At 44.8% G+C, this 25363-nt stretch overlaps 1 protein-coding gene across 3 annotated transcripts in view; it reads right to left on the minus strand.

The window, feature by feature from the left end:
* The window catches only part of TPST1 (tyrosylprotein sulfotransferase 1), a 60783-nt gene extending 35786 nt beyond the window's left edge, over window positions 1–24997 (minus strand). The window contains exon 1 of one of the 3 annotated variants that reach the window (XM_069971196.1): window positions 24761–24990. In XM_069971196.1, coding sequence (XP_069827297.1) covers window positions 24761–24917 — 157 coding nt within the window. In that variant the 5' untranslated portion in view covers window positions 24918–24990. Of the gene's footprint in view, window positions 1–24719 lie in introns of all 3 variants that reach the window. The other 2 variants (XM_069971198.1, XM_069971197.1) reach the window with 2 other exon arrangements.
* Window positions 24998–25363: the final 366 nt, after the last annotated feature.

A 25363-nucleotide genomic window follows, 5' to 3' on the forward strand; every position in this document is an offset into this window, starting at 1 on the left:
CGCATAAACAAAGGCTTTTAACTGCAAAGTATCTAGTTTACTAAGTGTCTCAGTTTGTATTGTTACAAAGTGGTGTACTGCATTGTTCTATGTTTGTTTTAATGCATCACCAGTAAACGTTTGCAACATTTCACACAATGCTCTGTATCCTCCCAGTGGCAAACAAGTCCTCCCCAGTGCTACCTGTCTAAATTCAGTACCTTACATTACCACATCTTAAACACTTAACACATGCTTGTAGTGGATATCGATACACATATTACCCTTAGGGTAGATTTTTATAAACTACTGCCATGTGGACCCGTAACAAAGAACGGAGCGGTACAATTCTATCAATATATACACTGTGACTGTATCTTCTATGTTTCCATGTCACGTGTGTGTGTGTGTGTGTATATATTATATATATCTATATATACATATATCTATATATATATATATATATATATATACCCCCTCTAACCGTTGACCTCTCAGGGCAGGGATGGATGATTTTGCTCTAAATATAAATATGGACTGGACCTAAGGAAAGTAATTAATTCTTGAAATGCGTTGTCCAATAAAGCAATCAATATACAGTGGTACCTTGGTTTTAGAGTAACTTAGTTTAAGAGCGTTTTGGTTTAAGAGCTCACAGTTTCTCAAAATTGTGACTTGGTTTAAAAGCATTGCTTTGGTTTAAGAGCTCCCTGTACTGGGTGGGAGGGGGAATGGGGGAGGGGCATGGTCTGCATATCGGGGTCTACAGCCCTGTACTCTGACCCAGGAAGTCTCCCTCACCTTCCAAATCATAGCAGATCCACTTCAGGCTGGGGCTTACATCAGGGGACAGGACTGTGGAGGTAATCTCTTCATAGCTGTAACCCCTCTCTGGGTGGGTTCATACTGAGGAATTCTCGCTTCCGCAGTATGTCCGCGCGCCTTTCCGCCGGCTCCATACACACCATTCTATGGGCCGGCGTATTCCGCTATCCACCGATAGAAGTGACATGTGACATGGTGTCTATGGCATGGTGTCTATGGAGCCGGCGGAAATTCCTCGAAGTTTATCCGTGAGAATTCCGTAGTGTGAACCCACCCTCTCCCCGGACAGAGAGAGCTGCATGTATGTGCCCACATCTGCCCTGCTCATTCCTTCAGGCTCCCTGCAGTCTCTGTCAGCCCTTGTGTTTCCCATCCGCTCCATTACTGTACAGTAACTTATAATATCATATATTCAGCTGTTTCTGAATATTTGTTTTATCTGTTTTACATGTTATTCAGAATAATAAAACACTATTTTTGGAGTCTGGAACCAATTGTCTGCATTTCTATGATTTCCTATGGGAAAATTTGCTTTGGTTTAAGAGTGGATTTGGATTACGAACACAGTCCCGGAACAAATTATGCTCGTAATCCAAGGCACCACTTACCTTTTCTGTCCATCACTGTCCAAGCAGCACATCACAAACCCACCATCTGCCTTAATCGGGTAGAAGACAGACTTAAACGAAAAGCTCTACTTGAATGCTTCCAGGTTTGGTTGGGAAGGATATAAAATTAAACATAATAATACGCAGAACCCAGTAATTTGTGCAGTTTAACAGGTGTACAAAGTGAACAACTATAGACTGTACGGAAGAAATAGCAGCACAGGCGATGAAAGGGGCCCGAAAGCTGTAATTACAATGTCGGCTGCAATAAAAAATTACAGAGAGCATTTCTTTACTTAGCATTTCCTAATGTGAGGGTATATGTCTAGACTTGGGCCTTACCATTTATACCAGTATCTGGCATCAGCAGCAGGAAACAACGAGTTTTATCAAAATAATTAGACCATTTTAATAGCTACATCTGGCACCCAGAAACCACACGACACATGAAGTATATCTGGCATCCCAACCAGGCACAATATATAACTGGTATAAACTGGGGTTAAAATTCAGCTGTGGATATGTAACCCCATAGAACTTCACACTACCAGGATTGCAGTACGTGTGAAGCTACCAACAAAGCAAGTTTGCAATTTACATTTATTATTGATTTTTAGTTATCATGGAAAACACAGCACTCTGACTCTTTTTCTCAAAAAACAGGAAAGAGTCAGAAAACCGGAAGTCCTGTGTATCCCAGGCCATCTGAGCGCTCTCACAGAGAGAAGGCAGTCATGTGATTGTCGGACACATTGTGCCGTGACTGTCTGTACTGGACGGAATTCCTGTATTTAGTCAGTTTTTTACCAGGAGACTGGACCTGGATTTCTGGTAAGTTCAGCTTTGTTTTACAGCATGATAACAAAAAAAAATAATGAATGTAAATTGCAAAGTTGTTTTATATCACATCTACTGTTGATTTAGATTTTGAAGTTGTAACGACAGTGACATGGGTCTCCAAACTGTGTCCCTTCAGCTGTTGCAAAACCACAACTCCCATCATGCCTGGACAGCTAAAGCTTTGGATTTGGCTGTACAGGCATGATGGGAAATGTAGTTTTGCAACAGCTGGAGGGCCGCAGTTTGGAGACCTATGCTTTAAGGTATCTAAAAGTGGCTACCACTATTTCCCATGAAAAAAATCTGACGTACAATTTAAGTGGCCCCAGGAATAATAACTAGTCCAAACTTTTTAATTTATAAATAAAGACAATAATAAAAAGCAATAAACACACTTAGTTACTAAACAAATAAATCTAGTCACATAAACACTATAAATGAAGAAATACAGTCACAAATTATGGTAAAATCATGGGGGTTAGAGTCCCTTAAAAGTTTTTGAAGGAAAAGTTAGAAGCCACATTAAATATCTTTGCTGAGATTCATTCCTACTTTTGGCAGATCTATGTCTCTATGCATGCAGAGGTAAATGTTACGTAATAACTCCCTTAGGTTTTATAGATTACGGTACCAGGATCTCTGTTTCAACTACATTCCGGTGACATTGTAGAAAATCAAGTTAGCCAGTGATTGGCTGAGCGGACTGGCACCTTGGAAACGAGTGGGTGGAGCCAGGATACCAGAACCCGTAGGAGGACACCAGGGGAGCATGGAGAGGTAAGTACAGATTCTTTATTGTTTTATATACACTTGCAATAATATAGATTGGCTTTTCTCTATCGGGATATCCTCTTTAAAATTTGTACAAAGAAAAGCAATGTGACCTATTATAATATATAATATTACCTTTCCAATACGTAGAATTTGTTGGGTAACACAGATTAGGCACTGTATATGGGATCACGGGTATGGCCTGCACATTATATAGCCTTCATTTGAATCAAATAATACATACAATGATAAAAATTACACAGAGAATGCACACACTGAGGAACACCAGTGACCTATAGTAAGTATAAGGCCTCATTCACATGTTCGTTGTTCTGTCCGCAATTGCAGGCACACAATTGCGGACAGAACATAAAACCAATGTTTTTCAATGGCCCCATTCACACGTCCGTACGTGTATACGGGACCGCGATCCGTGCAGCAAAAATCGGACATGTAATGCGGACAGTTTTTTGCGGCACGGACGGCTACGCTAATGAAGTGGGAACGTAGTGCTCAGTGAAGCACAGAGCACTACAGATGCACATTCGCAGTGCGGTCCGCGGTCACGGGCTGCATTACGGATGTGTGAATCAAGCCTTACATGTTTTCTCACACTCCTGAAATTATTATTATTATATCATTAATATTCGGGGGTTAACTCCTGACTATGTTTCCATACCAGCACATTACCATAGTAGTTTCTGTATAAAATGTGAAGAGAAGTAGTTATACATCTTACTTCTAGACTAGATTAGGCCACAAAACCACATATTGATTTGTTTGCCTGAAAAATCGAAGAGTAGTATCTGTCTAACCTCCCCCCCCCCCCATTCATTCAGCAACATATGTGCTAACATCTGATCACTACACAGCCAAACTAACTCCCTAGGTGTGTGGGAAAAGTACACAGGAAGCCCACTGTATCATATGCAGCCTGTACACAGCCAGATTCCTACAAGTAGCCAATACAGCTGACATTTCTTTTTAGAGTAAAAAAAAAAAAAAAAGTTATTCTTTTAACTCTGTTAAAATTGTTCTTGCATTTACTTTATCCTAGGTTAGATATATGTTTATCAACTGGAGGTTTGCTACAAGTATCTACTACTCCTTCACTTGACTTTATATAACATTTCAGAAGACTTTTCTTTTAAACCATGACTTTATATATGTGTAATTCCTGTTTACATATAAGTCACTGACTAGACTTCTGAACCACAAGGTGTGCCTTCACCAGAAAGGTTACTTTAAAAGGGGTATTCTGGAAAAAAAGAAAAAAAATCAAATTAACTGGTGTCAGAAAGTTATACAGATTCGTAAATTACTTCTTTAAAAAGAAAGAAAAATCAGGTCTTCCAGTACTTATCAGCTGCTGTATGTCCTACAGGAAGTGGTGTATTCTTTTCAGTCTGACACAGTGCTCTCTGCTGCCATCTCTGTCCATGACAGATGCTGTCTAAAGCTGAAGCAAATACCCATAGAAAACCTCTCCTGCTGTGGACAGTTTCTGTCAATGAGAGATGGCAGCAGAGAGCACATTCAGATGGGAGAGAATACACCACTTCCTGCAGGACATACAGCAGCAGATAAGTACTGGAAGACTTGAGATTTTTAAATAGAAGTAATTTACAAATCTGTATAATTTTCTTAAACCAGTTTATTTTAAAACTCTGGAGTACCCGTTCAATATGTGCACAGCATGGGAGCCTTTGGGCAGACCTAACAAGAGAACTTTAATGGGGTTGGCCACTTTATAGTACAACTGCTCAGTGTACAGTATTAGTACGTGTATTCACTGTATTTACTGACAGCAGCTCCCTGTGTACTTCATAAAGCTAATATCAGACTCCCCTCCTTTAGGCTGAATGGGGATTATGTCCATAAGGTGGTTGAGCATGGAGGAGCATGGTCACATGATCCTCCGTGCTCGTACATCATATGGACAGATCACCATTCAGCATACAGACCATGACGGCACAACCTGGAGGAGGAGTGCCTGACATCAGCGTGGCAAGACACACGGGGAGTTACTGTCAGTAAGTGCAGCGTATACATTTACTAATACTGTACTCTGAACAATTTAACTATAAAGTGACTGACCCTTCTAATAGGGCTTCCAGAGAAGCGAGTTACTATGATAGTATGAAAACCATTCAGTCTGGAGAACGCCCAAAGCAAAGGGGCTGTCAGAGCCAACATTTAGTGCTCTATCCTGTAACACTGAATCATATGGGATGTGATGACACAACAGCTGCCAATATGTTCCCATGGATTTATATGCATGGCCAAGGTGTAATCATTCGAGAAGACTCCGGGAAATCCGTCCCTACTGCAAATCATGTCAGCTGGTGTATACAACGTATCGCTCCCACAAGGAACAATGGGTTAAATATCCACTGTTTAACATTAGGACTTAAGTGAAAAAAAATCACAAGCATACAACACTGACAAGCTGAATATACTGGTTACATATGTACTATGAACACGGAGGAAGACTCAGCATCTTTTTCTGATTGCATTATATAAAAAGAAATTTCATTGGGCGGCAATCATTGGTACACACTGGAATACTTGCTACCAAGCAACAGTACGTGTGACATGCAGGCAATGGGGTTTATTCAAAGAATGACACATTGCTGGAACACAAGTGATGCAGGTATATTACGTTACTTACAGTATTGTACTGATCGTCAGAGCTAGGTGTGTATTCAGTGACTCATAGGGCACAAAAAGGATCACTCGGCTGTCAGCATTGCTGGTCATCACACATTTGACATGTTCCCTAGATATGGCGTCACATGGCATTAATTTCTTTATAATATTCACTACAGTAATACCTGAAAACTGGCATCATGGCTCAACTGGGTAACGACCTGAACTGGGCACAGAAAGGCACATGCATATAACATTTCTCTGTCCAGCTATGAAAAGTAGATTTGCTATGGTGAACTACTTTGTCTATAGGTGTGCCCGGCTTAAATAGATGGGGATAAGCCTTATGGTGCTTTTAGACAGAACGATTATCGTTTGAATTTGTGCGATAACGATCGGGTTCGAACGATAATCGTACGTATAAACGCTGCAAACGATCAAGCGACGAGCGAGAAATCGTTCATTTTGATCTTTCAACATGTTCTTAAATTGTCGTTCGTCGTTCGTAAAAAATTTGCAGATCGTTCCGTCTAAACAGTCGTTCACCGATTTAACCTATGTGTGAGATAGGCTTAAGCGATCGCAAAACAATCGCAAAATGATTTTTCCGTACGATGTATCGTTCCGACTAAACGCTGATCGTTATAAAAAACACATCGTTCATTCAAAATCGTTAATCCTGCGAATTATCGCTCCGTCTAAAAGCACCATTAAAGGGCAACTCCAGCAGAAAAAAAAATTCTTTCAAATCAACTGGTAATTTGTAATTTACCTCTATTAAAAAAATCTCACGTCTTCCAGTACTTGTCAGCTGCTGTACAGTATGGCCCCGTTCACACTGAGCAAGATCGTAGGAACTCCACGGCGGAGCTCTCCACCGTGCTCAGTGTCTCACTGTAAGTGAGGGAGAGGGCACGTGCTCCTCCGCTACCGCCGCTCTCCGCTCAAAGAAATGACATGCCATTTCTTAGAGCGGAGCGGGGAGGAAGCGGACGCGCGTGCGCCCTCTCCTTCACTCACAGAGACACTGAGCGCGGCGGAGAGCTCCGCCGTGGAATTCCTACGATCATGCTCAGTGTGAACGGGGCCTATGTCTTAAATGTCTATGACATACGGCAGCTAATAAGTTCTGGAAGACTTGAGATTTTTTAACAGAAGTAAACTACAAATTTCTGGCCCTTTCTGACACCAGCTGATTTGAAAGAAAAATAAATTCATTGGACTTCCCCTTTAAGAAAAGATTCCATATTAAATATTTTTTGTTTTACGTTTTTCAAGGTGCAGACTTGTTGCTATAATCATCGCTATTAAAACCCTATCAGAAGGAAAAGCTAGATACCCTGATGTAACCCTGATGTAACTACCGAATGACTTTCTGGGTTTAGAAACTTCTAAAAACATATAGGTAATATATGATGGTTCTTCTATCTCACTGCTGAGCGCTATAAACTGATCACAAGTTGCAAGTAGTGAATAAGCATTTTTCGTATTGTTGCATCTGTGTCCTCTTGGAACAGGTAGCCATACAGGGAATATGCTTTCCGGGACCAGAACAGACGCATTAGTACTGTACAAGCAGATACCAGGCCTTAGAAATTGTACAAGCTTTCCTTTATAGCAGTGTTTCTCAAATGTTTTCAACTGGATCTTACCAGCAGTGAAATTGTAGGTTAAGGATTAAAAGAAATCTTTTATATATACCTTATATTGGTCTCCTAAACCTAGTACTAAAGTAAAATAAACACAAAAACAGCAAGAGTCTGAAAATAATAATAACGCTTTTATGTGTATAGCGCCAACTGCTCCCTGTCTGTATTAAAGCTCACAATCTAAATTTGCCTTAGGGTATATTCACACGAACGGGCTCGCAGCGAGATTCTCGCTGCGAGCCCGGCAGGTCCTGGCAGTTCCCATACACTACATACTTGCTGCGGTCTAAACGACCGCAGCGAGTATGTAATTCTGCCGCCCTTAACCCCTTCTGCTCCCGCCTGGCTCCCCGCTGTAAGCATACATTACCTGTCCTCGCTGCACGGGTCCGGCGTCCTGCTCTCCCGTCCGGCCAATCAGTGGCTGCGGCTGGGCAACACACTAATTGGCCGGACGGGAGAGCAGGATGCCGGGACCCCGTGCAGCAAGGACAGGTAATGTATGCTTACAGCGGGGGAGCCGGCCGGGAGCAGAAGGGGTTAAGGGCGGCAGAACTACATACTCGCTGCGGTCGTTTAGACCGCAGCAAGTATGTAGTGTATGGGAACTGCCAGGACCTGCCGGGCTCGCAGCGAGAATCTCGCTGCGAGCCCGTTCATGTGAATATACCCTTACTGTATGTTTTGGGTGTGGGAGGGGGGCATTCAGCACGGCTTCAGCGTTCCTGTGTTGAACATGTCAGAGAGCTCTGACTGCGGCTTAAGGGGCCTATTCTACAGGAGCGATAATCGTCCAAATCGGGAATTCCGTGGAATAGAGAACGATCAGACGATAATCGTGTCATCGACTGATTGTTCATTTAGGTTCAGACCTAAAATCGTTGTTCGCCACCAGCGCATCGCTATGGTTGAATAGAGGTGCGCAGTGGCGACCGACGATTTCAGCAGAACCATACATTACCTGTCCAGGCCGCAGGTCGTCTTCTTCTCCCAGTCCCGCGCGGCAGCATCGGCTTCTGAGTGGGGATGTCTGAACTGAAAGACCACTAAGCCAATCACTGTCCGGGACCGCCGCGGCCAGTGATTGGCTGAGCGGTCTGTCAGTTCAGACAGCCCCGCTCCGAAGCTGCTGCGGCTCGCGGGTCCGGGAGAAGAAGACCTGCGCCCGGACAGGTAATGTATGAAGCAAGGGCTGCAAGGACATCGGTAACGATGTCCCTGCAGCCTTTGTTTCACGATCATCGGGGCCGTGGAATAGGCCCAGTAAACGAGCGCCGATCTAGCAGATCGGCTCTCGTTTACGTCGTTGATCATGTCCTGCTCGTCCGGTGGAATAGGACCCTAACTCTTTGAGAACAAAGGGGTCAGGCAGCGATTTTCCATCATTTCCCTGGTTATGCAAATTAACTTATGGGTCATTTTAAGTCCTTATTCATTGTGAACTTTTGAATTGTAATTTTTAATTAAATGACATTAATTGCATCCCGCTGGTTTGTGGGGGGTTTCTAATTATTTGTTTTATGAATTGTGCCTGAGGAAGGAGTCTGATAAACCTAGAAACACTTTTTAATTTACATTTTTGAACCTTAGCCTGCTGAACGTTGTAGTCCAATCATAGGCCATAGGCTCTACCCATTTTTCCAGGACTCCCTAAGGCTGCATCCAACTTCTTCAGCCACTGGTAATCCAATGCAGAACCATCACACTTGAGCATGCTACAATTGCACTCATCTTTACTGGTGAGCTTTGTCCTGACTTGGTTGGTTTTCTCTCTTTGGATATCCTGCACCTGATCGTTTTCTATTGTGTTAAATATATGTTCTGTAGTCCTGAGACTTTACTATATACCCTGTTAGATACATCCTGTGTGTTCACTAGAAGTCTCCTCTAATCTAGATTTACATTGGATTACAGTTTCTTTATATCCTTGTGCTGCAGAACATGACATACAGCAATAAACTAAATTATTCTTAGTTATTACTTTGGTCATGGTGCAATGTGAACAGCGAGTACAAGGCTGTGCCTAAAAATGTAGCCTGATGTACTTCAATCCTTAGTTACTGAGCTTTATTCTATACCTCTGCTCCCTAGTTCCAGTTCAACCCACTGTATAAGAGAATTTGTTACATCAGGGGCAGGGAACCTTGGCTCTCCAGCTGTGCCAAAACTACAACTCCATGTTTGGCTGTCCAGGCATGATGGGAGTTGTAGTTTTGCAACAGTTGGAGAGCCAAGGTTTCCTGCCCCTGTGCTACATGGACGTCTGAGCACAGGCAGAGTTACTAGAATCCTCCCTGAACCACAACACTGGTACTTCTCACACACAGCCAACTTGCTCAGTTTTTCCACAAATGTATTTGCCATTAACACTGGCAAATTCTCATCCTGGAAGTGGAGTAGACAATAAAGCGAGCTGACTGCGTGGCAGGGACATAGAATACACACCATGGACTGTCCTCTAAGCAATAGGATCATTTTGTTTAGACATTCTTCCCAACCCAAAACAGATCTGATCAAACACAGCTGTCCCCATGGCAGGGAGAGCTGGCCGCTCCTCCGGGGAAGGCAGCGTCTGAGAGGCATGCAGGACTAGAGGAGGCAGGAGCAGCTACTGATCCCTACAGACATACAGGTAGTAGCCTGGAACTCTAATCATTATTTACCTAGTCAACCTCCTACCCATTTTGCTGAGGGTCAATTCTATGGTTAGATAATTCCCACACGTTCCCCCCTGCTCCATCCACTTCTATTCTGCATCCCACAGTCTGTGCTTAGTTCTGGAGTGTAGATGTATTTATGGGTATTTAGGTACAAAACTAGGACAGCAAAATAATTCTTTGCCCCGTGTGAAGGAAAGCCTAGCTATGACTTTATTCACCTATTACAAAGATAATAAATCTTCATCCTAAAACTAGCATTAAAGGGAACCAAAAAGCACAATTGTGCCGATATGGTTCCCAGCTACCCAGTATAGATCTACTGTGCAGCTTGCCGAACCTACCAGCCGGTGCTGTAGCCGTAGCTTTACATCGGGAAGAAAGATGGTTTGCTATGCTACGCAAAGCCGGGAGAGGGGCAGCAACTAGTCATCTTGGCAGGGAGCTGCCCGTGACTAGTCACCGCTCTCTGCCTGTCAGCACGCAGGGATGTCTGCCATGCAGAGATCCATTAGTACCTCTCTGCCGGTCAATCATCCCTGCACTGCGAGCTGACAGGCAGATAGCCGTTACTAGTCTAGACTCGATCACTAGTTGCCACCCCTTGCACGGAGTTATAAAACATCTTTTTCCCCCTTGTAAAGTTATCAATCTAGATTGCCACTGTCACTTCACAGAACCTTTGACATGTCAAAAGTTTTGATCGATCCAGGTCTGAGTGTTCAGACCCGTACCGATCGGCGATAGAGACGGGAGAAGATGCGCTGCAGTGCGTCCTCTCCCAGCTCTGTGTCATGTCATCAGTCAAACTTATAATGGAGCTCTATGGAGCCGACTGATCACATGACACAGAGCTGGGGGAGGACGCACTGCAGCGTGGTCTTCTCCCGACTCTATCTCCCTATCAGAATGGGGCTGAACACTAAGGGTGATATTACACGGGCCGATGCGGGCCTGATAATACCTGTAAACAAGCGCTGATCTGCTAGCTTGTCGCTCGTTTACTGGGCCTATTACATGGCCCGATAATCGTTTAACAAGGGCTGCAAGGACATTGTTACCGATGTCTTTGCAGCCCTTGTTTAAACTACATACATTACCTATCCACGCTCCAGGGCTGCTTCTGCAGTCTGCTTCTCCACAGGTCCCGCGCGCTCTAGCTTCAGAGTGGCTTGTCAGCTGACAGCCCGCTCAGCCAATCACAGGCCGGGACCGCCGCAGTCTGTGATTGGCCGGGCGGCCTGTAAGCTGACAGGCCGCTCTGAAGCTAGAGCGAGCGGGACCCGAGGAGAAGCCCTGGAGCATGCATAGGTAATGTATATCCGATGAAAATAGGTCAGAACCTATATCAACGATCAGCCGATGATCGTTGTCACCGGCTGATCATTGTATTTATTACATGGAGCGATAATTGGGCCGATTCGGCCGATTATTGTTCCCTGTAATAGTACCCTTAGACCTAGCCCTGGACCGATCAAAACTTTTGACATGTCTCTATGACAGTGACACTTTAAAGAGAATAGAGGACGTACGCTGACACTCCACCACTGAATTCACTGAATTAGTGTTTAAAATACAGTGTATATAGGGCTGAGGTGTCTATGCACATGTGATAGCTGTTGGCCAAAGAAACATTTGACTGATCGCCATCTCTTCTGATTCCTTTTAAAGAATTACATGGAGCGATGAGAACAGGAGCTCGGAAACATATTCCTGCAGCAAAGTTTACACTGATGCATATTTAACAAAAATGACTCTAGTGCAAAGTACTCAATAATCACTGGAGGTATACTAAATAGCAGCACCCTCAAATCCACAGCATGAAATAAGTAGCAGATTAAAGGGTCTTACGTAGCAACCTGCTGCTATGGTCTTGTAGTGCTCTTCATCCTGATTCCAGCGCTTTGTCTTTCGGGTGGGTTGTGCTGTTTCTGTGCAATGTTACAAATGACAGGTAGTTTGGTGCACTGGGGGTGTTCCCTGTCCCTTAAAGGGGTTTTCCAGTGCTACAAAAACATGGCCACTTTTTTTTCCCTTTCTTGTCTCCAGATTGGGTGGGGTTTCAAACTAAGTTCCACTGAGGTAAATGGAGCTTAACTGCAAACCACACCTGACCTGGAGACAAGAGAGGGGGGGAAGTGACCATGTTTTTGTAGCACGGCCATGTACTCCTTGGTCCTGACTGCCATCTGTCCACTTCCTGGCCGCACTTGTGCATTGTCCGGCCATATCAACACTGCACAAGCATGCAATCTTTGGCAAACATCACTGCATTACAGTATTGCATATGAATGTGAAAGGCAAAGATAGACTTGGAATCAGGATTAAGACCTCTTAGCGCAATATACCACTATTCCGTTCTTTCTAAATAACTACAGCTATGCATTGTGGGGCATCATTTTATCTGAAGGAAATAAAAAAAACCTTCTCCATTAAGAGTAATAGATGGTAGTTCTGTCGGACACTTCACAGGAAAACCACATAACACTGAATGAAACAAAAGAAGGTGCTAACTAGTGTTGAGCGAACTTGCTGAACTTTCCGATTTGGCAGATCATGAACGCTCGGTATTTGACCCCTGGTGGCTGGAGACGTTGGATGCGGCCCCAGCGCTGACTGGAAAACATAGAAACAGCCTATGGCTGTATTAATGTTTTCCACAACTCCCTAGGGCTGGATCCAACTTCTCCAGCCACCAGGACTTAAATACCGAGCATTCTACTGTAATGTACTGTCCTGTCATCTTTCTATCATAGCCATTTAGCTGTGCTTTGCCACCCATGCACATGTCCATTATCCCTACTACACGGCAACTTCAAGAAGAGATCATTCATATTTCATCTAATGTATTCTACCCTTTACAGGTGTCATTGTCATGAAATAATGAAGCTTATTAACTTCGCTTATCGGTGGTTTTAATGTTATGGCTGATCAGTGTCTGCTCACAAATGTGCTGTCTAATAAGTACACAACAAAGAATATAAGAATAAAACGCAGCCCTTTTGTACTGGAAGCAATACATGGTGTTGAAGGTTTGGCTACAGCTGGCGCACACTGCCCGGGTTAGAGTTCTGAGATTTTATTTCGCTCCCTAATTGACTGTGTAATACTTTAAAGCTGCTCCGAAGAGAATTGATGTGTGGCTGATTCTCCATCCATGGCAGAGCTGCAGGAATCGCTGTGTCCTGTGGGAAAGGGTCACATCGCAGCACTGGAACACACTGCTACCCATACGCCTTTACACTGCGGTCTCTGCCATGACTGGCATGTTGTTAACTACCCAACAACAGCTGAAACCATCAGTGAAAACCACACTGTAATCTCGCCAAAACGGCACGTGCCAATGTGGGATTTTACTACTGTGTACTGCATCATGTTATCGTCAAGACCTTCCTCCAAGAGTGGCCGCGTCACTAAACAACTGGAACTTTACACTGGAACTTTACACTGAACAATTATCGTTCAAATTTTTGCAATAGCAATCGCATTTCAGCGATAAGCGGCTCAAGTAAACACAGCGAATGATCAAGCGGCAAGCGAAAAATCATTCATTGTGATCTTTCAGCATGTTCTCAAATAGATGTTGGTCGTTCGCTAAAAATTCGCAGATCACTTAGTGTAAACAGTCTTTCAAAGATTTAAGCGATCTTAAAAACAATTGCGATAATGGTTTTTCTAACAAATTTTCTAACGATTTATTTGTCTAAACGCTGATCCTTATAAAAACCAAATTGTTGCTTCAAAATCGTTAAACGATCGATTGGGTGAATTATCGCTTTGTGTAAACGCAGCATAAGCCGATCTCCCATTGTGGGGACGCACAATTATAGACTCCATGGAATTTTGCAGATTGTTAATGAAAAATAGCGGACTCGTATTTGCGGAGTGAAAAAATACACTGAGGTGTGAATAGACCCCAACCTAGTGCTCAGGAACTGCAAGGGAATGGCCAGGCTTGTGCTAGCAGTGTGTTCTGAGCAGCCCGTGAACTGCTGAATGCGCTGAACCACGGTAAGACATGAAGACAAGATGGTACAATAAATCTGCATCATAAACACAAGGATAGAGGTCATGACAAGTGTACATATCCAACCACATGTACTGACAGCGCCAAACAGCATAACAATGTCCTATCCAATGTATACAAAGTCAGGTCAACAAGCTAAACTGTGATAGATCAGCTGAAGGCTTAGAAAAAGAAAGCGTGCCGTCATCTGTTTTCCTTGCACATAGCATATACATTAGATAGACAGAGCCCTCCTTACACACCACGCTGCTGCACGAGAACCCTGAGCCGGCCCATTCCCAGCCAGAGAAATGATACAAGATGGGAGCTGGAAGGACACTTTAATAACAACAATAATAATAATAATATTTATTTATTTGTATATACTTTCCTCAGGTACATTGTATCCAGTTATTTGTACAGAGCAACACCGGTGTGTTACCAGCTTCATCCAATTCTACTGAGATTGGTGGATACTGACAAACTCCTTCCTGAGATAGAACTGATGGGACCCCCACAAAGCCCAAGCACCCAGTCTCCATGTCCTGTAATGCAGCTATGCATGTACCGTCTGCAGGACATAAACTTCTTATTCTCAAGTATTAATCATTTTATTTTGTAACATGCTTTATAATAGGGATAAGTGGGCCACAAAAATAGAAACATAGCAAAGACAAAGACACATTACCCCCTCTGACACATGTGAATAGCCTCCCACCCAGCCAACACCTTCTGTACTGATAGGGGGCAACAGAAGGGTAACAGAAGGGTAAAGGCCCTATTACACAAAACGATTATCGGCCAATAATCATCTTCTGTACTACAGGGCAACGATCAGCCGACATGAATGATGTCGGCTGATCGTTGCAGTCGTTTGTCTTTCAACATGTTGAAAGACAAACGACTAATATAGCAACGATCTGCTGCCGTCGCTCTGTGGGATAGGAGCGGTGGCAGCAGACCGCCGCTATCCTCTATAGGCTGCCTGGACGATCTAGCGATTACCCAGGCAGCCCCTCCCCGGACTCAGCCACTCTCCTCCGACACGTGTAATAGCGGCGGCAGTGAGCGGGGAATGAGCAAGCGTGTAATATGGGGCTTAAAGGGAACCTGTCACCCCCCGTGCCGGGGTGACAGACTCCCGACCCCCCGTTAGAGCCCCCTATACTCACCTAATCCAGCCGGGTCCCGCTTCTGGAGATGGTCGGGTGACCGAGATATCAGCCGCTGCAGCCCGGCGCGCGTGCTCCTCAGATGAGTCCAACACCCATAGAGAATGACAGGAGAGTCCGATGAGTCTCTATGAGCGTTGGACTCCCGACCATCTCCAGAAGCGGGACCCGGCTGGATCAGGTGAGTATAGGGGGCCCTAACGGGGGGGTCAGGAGCCTGTCACCCCGGCACGGGGGGTGACAGGTCCTCTTTAACGCTTTCTTTTGGAGATTTTGGTTAAAGGGGTTGTCCAGCAAACATCTTTTTCCTTCAAATCAACTGGTTTCAGAAAGTTATCAGATTAATAATTTACTTCTTTTTAAAAATCTCAAATCATCCTATTCTTATCAGCTGCTGTATGTCCTGAAGAAATTGATGTTTTTTTCCAGTCTGAGACAGTGTTTTCTGTTGACATCTCTGTCCATGTCAGGAACTGTCCAGAGCAGGAGAGGTTTTCTATAGGGATTTGCTGCTGCTGCTCTGGACAGTTCCTGTCTCGGACAGAGGTGGCAGCAGAGAGCACTGTGTCAACCAGGAAAAAAAGCACCATTTACTGCAGGACATACAGCACCTGATAGGTACTGGAAGACTCAATATTTTTAAATAGAACTAAATCACAAATCTATATAACTTTCTGAAACCAGTTGATCTCAAAGAAAAAGGATTAACCAACAGGGGCAACACCCCCAATAGCTGGCATCTCAGAGCTGGCTTTATTTCTTCCACTTTGCATCTAGTCCAGCAACAAGGAACAGTCTACATCCCCCTCTCAACGTGGGGGGGGGAGAGGTCTTTTATTGCATTAAGCATTTAGAGAAATGCAGCCTCCATTTCCGCAGATTATCCTGCCTAATATCTCCTCCATAAAGGTGGAAGCGTCTAATCCCCAGAGACGCTGTCATTGTGGCCGTGTTTTCTGGAGGATTTCCTCCAGCTTGTGTACAGCCGGCCTGTGACATCACAATAAAAAGGATTTGCAGCCCTCTTAATCTGCGACATACAAATAACCCTCAGTCTCTCCCCGGTCTCTTATGGGGATGGGTTTTCAGAAGAGGCTGAAGTGAACCGTCATACGCTGTAACCCCCACCCAACCACCCCCGTATCTGTAGGTGAATCATATCAGCGTCTCTTGGGAGTGACTAGGTCATAGTCCAAAGTTTAGAGAGAGCAAAGACATACAATAGGAGCATTCACATCATTGATAACAATTGATAAATTTGTTAATATTCAATGCAGGTTTTTTTGTTTGTTTGTTTGTTTAAACCCCATTCACTGTCATGTGTGAACAAGGGTATAGGCTACAGTCTGGGGAGAAATGCATCAGCCAAAGATAAACAAGATGACCCCACTGATGGCCGTCTATCAGTTATTTCTCCCATCCAGCCCCTGTGCTCCCTACACGCAGGAATGATCGGCACGGCCAAGCGTTCCTGTGTTCTCTGTGGGGAGGGGGTAAGCCGCAGTCAGAGAGCTCTCGATGCGGCTTATCTCTCCCAGAACAAAAGAGTTGCACCGTGATTTTCCATCACACCCAATCCCTATAACTACTGATATGTGCTGGTAGGCATTTGGGAGAGCACCATACACCTTAGGTGGACAAAAGGTGTATGAGAACCTTAAAGGGAATGTACCATCAGTACAGTGTGGAGCAGGCGCGGGGAAGCCGGTGTCACGGTCCTTTTTTAGAATGGCGCTGTACGCAGGAACCAGGACATGGTTCAAGAAGAGGACCGTGGCACCGGCTTCCCCATGCCAGCACCGTTCTATCCATGTGCAAAACTTAAAGCGAATGTACTGATGGTACATTCCCTTTAAGGATCCTTTGACACAGCCCAATGGGAAGCAGCAGACCAAGGGGTTGGATCAGTGAGATCAGAACTCATTTGCAGTGTCTTTAAAAGACTCGATTAAGATGCAGCTGGATCTTTCTTGCGGCCATCTCAACGTATTGTTATCTGCCAAACATGACCTGTTTGCTCGTCCATCAGCTGATAGTTGGCCGCTTTACATAGGACAATAATAGGGTATATGATGGTTCCTAGGAACGCCAATCTGGAAGTATAGTACAGAAATGAAATTAAAGTCATGAAGCTTTTCAGGTTGTTTTAGATGACGTTCCAATAGACTTTTATCACAGCCTAAAAAGAGGGCAAAACCACATATTAAAGTAGTGCGATATGTACAAAGGAGCCATCGGTGCTCATTTGCCGCACAGTCTAAAAGTCACATAGAAAAGGAGCCGCATTGTCTGTGAAGAACAAGAGGAATCAAACCAGCATCCCTGGTGTAAACTCCAGCTGTAAATGTCACATAGATCAGGGATGACAGATAGCACTGTCATCTCTCCTTTCCAAAGCTGATGTTGTATGCAGTGAGATGACAGCGATAACCCAGGGAGCATGCAGGTTATCTGAGTATATATATATATATATATATACATACATACTATGCAAACACCATGCACACAGCTGGGTTATTCCTGGCTCATAACATAAAAGTATAGGGAGGGCCACATAGTTCCATGTTAAGAGCCATTCTCTTAGACCGGGTTTTAGGGCTGTATTACACGGAACGATTATGGTTCGAAAAATCGTTAGATCGTTTGGATTTGAATGATAACCGTTTAGTGTAATTGCAGACAACGATTAAACCACTAACGAGAAATCGTTGGTCGTTTAATAGAATTTGGACCTATTTTTATCATTGATCGTTTGTAAATCGTTTGCATGTAATAAGATGTTGTTTGGTTGTTTACAGTAGCGGCGAATGCAGTGGCTACGGCAGGACGAACGCAATAACGATCATAAGTAACTATCATCGTTCCATGTAATTGGGTGAATGATTTCAGGTTGTTCTCCATAGCGGTCGTTTGAGTTTGTTTATCGTCGAAAAATCGCTTTGTGTAATAGTACCCTTACAATGGTCCCAGGGGAAACCAGGGTCTGATATATCTGGGGCCAAGAAACATAACAGATCCCACTCTGCGATATCTGAAAAGCCATATTAGTAGACTTAAAGGGGTTGTCCAGTGAAAATCTTTTTCTTTCATATCAACTAATTTCAGAAAGTTATTTAGATTTGTAATTTACTTCTATTTGAAAATCTCCAGTCTTCCAGCTGCTGTGTGTCCTGCAGGAAGTGGTGTGTTCTTTTCAGTCTGACACAGTGCTCTCTGCTGACATCTCTGGCCGAAACAGGAACTGTTCCAGCAGTAGCCAAACCCTTATAGAAAGCCTTTCCTGCACCTATCTGTTCAGTTTCTCGAATGTTGGCATCAACAGAACGTGTGGAATTGTGCATCAACCAAATGGTACCTATTGGCAGAGGTCCAGTAAACTGTAATGTTTGGAGGCTCTCACCAAAGGAAGGTGGCTCTCCCAGGATGGTATATATTGCAGTAGTATTTTGGGGTGACTATGGTTACGTTGCTATTCTCTCTGCATCAGGGTATTTGGGGCCAGTGGGCAGCATGGCAGACACAGTGTTAGGGATAGCAGCAGGGTGACACAGGAGGGGCATGTACCAGGCAGCGTTATCCAGTTCACAAAATGTGTTTATTCCACCAGGTGCAAAGTTTCAGCTTCAGTTGTATTTTTCAAATAATAGTTGAAATGTTGCAACTAGTGGAAACAACATATTTTAACAGCTGGATAATTCTGCCTCATCTATATATACTGAATTACTTGGGGACAATGCGGTGGTTTTCAGCTGGTGAGGTGTACATTCATGTCTTCTGTGTGTGCTGCTGCAATCTGGATTCAGCTGGACTGTAAGTGCACGTTCACACAGACTAAAGCCACAGTGCAGATCTTGGTAAGGTTATCAATGTGTTTTTCCATCATGGTTTTCATTTTGTTTTGATGGGGGCTTAAAGTGGTACCACATGGAAGAAGTCACACGTCACTTTATTTTCAATGCAGAAAAAAATTTTTTTTTACATCTCTAGCTGAAATCAATTGGAAATTATTGTCCTTAAAACCATACGGGTTTGGATGGAGAATTCTATGTTAATGTTCCATTAAAAACAACGCAGGTTTTACCTTGGGGCACTAATCCTTGGGGCACCAAGATGGAGAGAATGATGGAAAAGTGAAGAACCTAACAGCAAACTCTGCAGAGACAACTTGTGGCTGGAAGGAGCCTCTCCGAGGTCTGGGACCAGTTAGGGAGGACAAAGAATGTGTAAGCCAGAGGCGGCATCACTGGTGAGTCATTAGATGTGGTATCCTGCCTATGACTACGTCTGTACTCTCCTGTATATTCTGTACCGATACTCCTAGAGGGTCAGCGCTGTATCCTACTGTATGTGTAGTGATATTCCTATAGGGTCAGCGCTGTATACTCCTGTATATTATGTCGTGATATTCCTATAGGGTCAGCGCTGTATACTCCTGTATATTCTGTAGTGATATTCCTATAGGGTCAGCGCTGTATCCTACTGTATGTGTACCGATACTCCTAGAGGGTCAGCGCTGTATCCTACTGTATGTGTAGTGATATTCCTATAGGGTCAGCGCTGTATACTCCTGTATATTATGTCGTGATATTCCTATAGGGTCAGCGCTGTATACTCCTGTATATTCTGTAGTGATATTCCTATAGGGTCAGCGCTGTATCCTCCTGTATATTATGTCGTGATATTCCTATAGGGTCTGTGCTGTATTCTCCTGTATATTCTGTAATGATATTCCTATAGGGTCTGTGCTGTATTCTCCTGTATGTGTAGTGATATTCCTATAGGGTCAGCACTGTATTCTCCTGTATGTGTAGTGATATTCCTATAGGGTCAGTGCTGTACTCTCCCATATATTATGTAATGATATTCCTATAGGGTCTGTGCTGTATTCTCCTGTATGTGTAGTGATATTCCTATAGGGTCAGCGCTGTACTCTCCCGTATATTATGTAATGATATTCCTATAGGGTCAGTGTGTATACTCCTGTATATTCTGTAGTGATATTCCTATAGGGTCAGCGCTGTATCCTGCTGTATATTCTGTAATGATATTCCTATAGGATCAGTGCTGTATCCTCCTGTATATTCTTTAGTGATATTCCTATAGGGTCAGTGCTGTATTATCCTGTATATTCTGTAATGATATTCGTATAGGGTCAGCGCTGTATCCTCCTGTATATTCTGTAGTGATATTCCTATAGGGTCAGTGCTGTATCCTCCTGTATATTCTGTAATGATATTCCTATAGGGTCAGCGCTGTATCCTCCTGTATATTCTGTAGTGATATTCCTATAGGATCAGTGCTGTATACTCCTGTATATTCTTTAGTGATATTCCTATAGGGACAGTGCTGTATTCTCCTGTATATTCTGTAATGATATTCCTATAGGGTCAGTGCTGTATTCTCCTGTATGAGTAGTTATATTCCTATAGGGACTGTGCTGTATCCTCCAGTATATTCTGTAATGATATTCCTATAGGATCAGTGCTGTATACTCCTGTATATTCTTTAGTGATATTCCTATAGGGTCAGTGCTGTATTCTCCTGTATATTCTGTAGTGATATTCCTACAGGGTCAGCGCTGTATTCTCCTGTATATTCTGTAGTGATATTCCTATAGGGTCAGTGCTGTACTCTCCCATATATTATGTAATGATATTCCTATAGGGTCAGTGTGTATACTCCTGTATATTCTGTAGTGATATTCCTATAGGGTCAGCGCTGTATCCTGCTGTATATTCTGTAATGATATTCCTATAGGATCAGTGCTGTATCCTCCTGTATATTCTTTAGTGATATTCCTATAGGGTCAGTGCTGTATTATCCTGTATATTCTGTAGTGATATTCCTATAGGGTCAGCGCTGTATCCTCCTGTATATTATGTAGTGATATTCCTATAGGGTCAGTGCTGTATTCTCCTGTATATTCTGTAGTGATATTCCTATAGGGTCAGTGCTGTATCCTCCTGTATATTCTGTAATGATATTCCTATAGGGTCAGCGCTGTATCCTCCTGTATATTCTGTAGTGATATTCCTATAGGATCAGTGCTGTATACTCCTGTATATTCTTTAGTGATATTCCTATAGGGTCAGCGCTGTATCCTCCTGTATATTCTGTAATGATATTCCTATAGGGTCAGCGCTGTATCCTCCTGTATATTCTGTAATGATATTCCTATAGGGTCAGTGCTGTATTCTCCTGTATGAGTAGTGATATTCCTATAGGGTCTGTGCTGTATCCTCCAGTATATTATGTAATGATATTCCTATAGGATCAGTGCTGTATTCTCCTGTATATTCTGTAATGATATTCCTATAGGGTCAGTGCTGTATCCTCCTGTATATTCTGTAGTGATATTCCTATAGGGTCAGCGCTGTATCCACCAGTATATTATGTAGTGATATTCCTATAGGGTCTGTGCTGTATTCTCCTGTATATTCTGTAGTGATATTCCTATAGGGTCAGCGCTGTATCCTCCTGTATGTGTAGTGATATTCCTATAGGGTCAGTGATGTATCCTCCTGTATATTCTGTAATGATATTCCTATAGGGTCTGTGCTGTATCCTCCTGTATATTCTGTAGTGATATTCCTATAGGGTCAGCGCTGTTTTCTCCTGTATATTCTGTAGTGATATTCCTATAGGGTCAGTGCTGTATTCTCCTGTATATTCTCTAATGATATTCCTATAGGGTCAGCGCTGTATCCTCCTGTATGTGTAGTGATATTCAGGGTCAGCGCTGTATCCTCCTGTATATTATGTAGTGATATTCCTATGGGGTCAGTGCTGTATTCTCCTGTATGTGTAGTAATATTCCTATAGGGTCAGTGATGTATTCTCCTGTATGTGTAGTGATATTCCTATAGGGTCAGTGATGCATCCTCCTGTATATTCTGTAGTGATATTCCTATAGGGTCAGCTCTGTATCCTCCTGTATATTCTGTAGTGATATTCCTATAGGGTCAGCGCTGTATCCTCCTGTATGTGTAATGATATTCTTATAGGGTCAGTGCTGTATCCTCCTGTATATTATGTAGTGGTATTCCTATAGGGTCAGTGCTGTATTCTCCTGTATGTGTAGTGATATTCCTATAGGGCAGGGGTCCTCAACTGGCGGAGGCCAGCTGTCTGGACCCATGGTCAGACCTCCTAACCGCCCGGGACGGACCGGATCCGGGGCGGTTAGGAGGTCCCGCTCCCCACCACACTGCCTCCCGCCCCATAGGCTTACTGTCCTTAGATGTCAGTACGCCTGTGGGGCTGGGGGCAGTGCCGGTCCGGCCCCCGGCTGATACGCGCTCTCTGGGGATGTCCCGGGGATTCCCCAGCAGAGCGCGCACCAAAGACCTCAGTGTGCGCCGCCGGCCTGCTCTACCGTAAGTACAGGCCGGCAACACACACTGAGGTCACTGATGTGCGCTCTGCTGGGGAATCCCCGGGACATCCCCAGAGAGCGCGTATCAGCCGGGGGCCGGACCGACAGGAGAAGAGAAGAAGACAGCCGCAGCGGGGAACGAGGTGCTAGGTGAGTTGTGGTTTGTTTGTTTTTTTGTCTGGGGGCCATCTATAAAGGGAGAGCGCACTGGGGGCTATATACTCCTGGGGGGAGCTCACAGGGGGCTATATACTACAGGGGGAGAGCACAGGGGGCTATATACTACTTGGGGGGCTATATACTACTAGGGGGAGCTCACAAGGGGGCTATATACTACTGGGGGGGCTATATACTACTGGGGGAGCTCACAGGGGCCTATATACTACAGGGGGAGAGCGCACAGGGGGGCTATATACTACTGGGGGGCTATATACTACTGGGGGGAGCGCACAGGGGGCTATATACTACTGGGGGGAGCTCACAGGGGGCTATATACTACAGGGGGAGAGCACAGGGGGGCTATATACTACTGGGGGGACCTCACAGGGTGGGCTATATACTACTTGGGGAGAGCACAGGGGGGCTATATACTACTGGGGGAAGCTCACAGGGGGGCTATATACTACTGGGGGGAGCTCACAGGGGGCTATATACTACAGGGGGAGAGCACAGGGGGCTATATACTACTGGGGGTAGCTCACAGGGGGCTATATACTACTGGGGGAGCTCACAGGGGGCTATATACTACAGGGGGAGAGCGCACAGGGGGGCTATATACTACTGGGGGAGCAACAGGGGGGTTATATACTACCAGGGCAGTCACCCTCTTTGTACCTAATATCAAAGAGCTGTTGAGAGAGAAAAAATGCCAGTTTTCCTGCTAATAAGCAGCAATTCTGTATGTAAATAGTTGAACGTTTGTGAAAATTAACAAAACACGTTTCCTACTGATGTTCAGCTCGGACCTTCACCTGACAATAGACCCCGGTAAGTGGACCTTCACTAAAAGTTGTTGAGTACCCCTGCTGCTGTGCTGTATTCTCCTGTATATTATGTAGTGATATTCCTATAAGGTCAGTGCTGTATTCTCCTGTATATTATGTAGTGATATTCCTATAGGGTCAGCGCTGTATCCTCCTGTATATTATGTAGTGATATTCCTATAGGGTCAGCACTGTATCCTCCTGTATATTCTGTAATGATATTTCTATAGGGTCAGCGCTGTATTATCCTGTATATTCTGTAATGATATTTCTATAGGGTCAGCGCTGTATTATCCTGTATATTCTGTAATTATATTTCTATAGGGTCAGCGCTATATTCTCCAGTACATCCACTATTTAGGATCACATTACCCCCCTGGTCCCTGGCGCTGCATATGGGACAAGTAGTAATTCCTGGTCCAAATGACTGAACATGTAGCAGCTCCTGAGCCACAGCCAGCTGCCTCACCAAAGCAGCCCATGGTCTCCAGCTCCCTGGGAAAGAAGCCGCTAATGGACAATCTATCTGTAGCCCAGGGGCAAGAGAGAACAGAGGGGCAGGGAACTGGTTGTGTGCCAGACACTAAGCCGCCTATAGAGAAAATGCCCAAGAAGCTGGTGGCATAAGGGGCAGATCACAGGTGAGAGGAGAAGCAAGATGGGGCAATAAACTGGCATCTGCCTTGTCCTTGGTGGCAGAAGCCACTGCCGGGACTAACTGGTCAATCACCGGGTACCCATGAGTTACTCAGCAGCCAGGCACCGGGTACACAGCAGCCCGGTTATACACAGCAGCCAGGCACCGGGTACACAACAGCCCGGTTATACACAGCAGCCAGGCACCGGGTACACAGCAGCCCGGCACCGGGTACACAGCAGCCCGGTTATACACAGCAGCCAGGCACCGGGTACACAGCAGCCCGGTTATACACAGCAGCCCGGTTATACACAGCAGCCCGGTACCGGTTATACACAGCAGCCAGGCACCGGGTATACAGCAGCCCGGTTATACACCGCAGCCCGGTTATACACACACCCAGCCGTATACATAACCCGCTGCCAGGGTGCCCGGTCCTAATACACGGACCAGCAATGAGGAGCCCCGCTGCTGCTGCCCTCCCATCCACACTGCCAGGCACTGCACTTCTCGGCGGTTCTATAACACGGGGCAGCAGCTCGCACTCCATCACCAGATGCGGCCATACCTCCTGATAAGTGACTAGAAGTCCTGAGAGGGTCCGCTCACCTGTCTCCGGTCCCGGGCGGGCAGCCCCGATCAGCTCCGGTCCCCCCCTCCCCCCGACATCATGTTCTCTCTCCGCCGTTCTCCTCCGGGCACTCGCAGCGCGTACACAGCTGGTGCTGCCAGGCACAGGGGCTAGCGATGTCAGCGGCGCGCTCATTGGTCAGCGGCAAGAGGGGCTGCCGTAAGATCTGATCTGTGATTGGCAGGAGTGGCCAGTGGGCGTGGCGCAGGAGTAGTGAGAGGAGTGAGGTGCGGGGGGTCGCCCGCTGAGGGTCTCACATTATGGGAGCCGGTGACGTGCAGCCTCCTCGTCATTGTGTGATGCTGCGCCCAGCTGCTGCTGCCTGTACACACACTGCGGCTTCTTGTCATCTTATAACAATCGTCATTCCTGACAGTATCGCAGAGCTCCATAATATTACAGCCTGGTGTATGTCTCATCAGACGAGCTCATTCATCACGGAAAATAAAAATAATAAAAAGTCGCATGAAATCTGCGACAAACCTATTATAGCAGACGTGAACAGAGCCTTACCTTTAAGGTCCTATTCCACGGAATGATTATCGTTCATAAAGTCGCTCCAACGACTGCTCGTTAACGAT

This window comes from Dendropsophus ebraccatus, chromosome 5 (assembly GCF_027789765.1).
Source record: "Dendropsophus ebraccatus isolate aDenEbr1 chromosome 5, aDenEbr1.pat, whole genome shotgun sequence".
Taxonomy (NCBI): domain Eukaryota; kingdom Metazoa; phylum Chordata; class Amphibia; order Anura; family Hylidae; genus Dendropsophus; species Dendropsophus ebraccatus.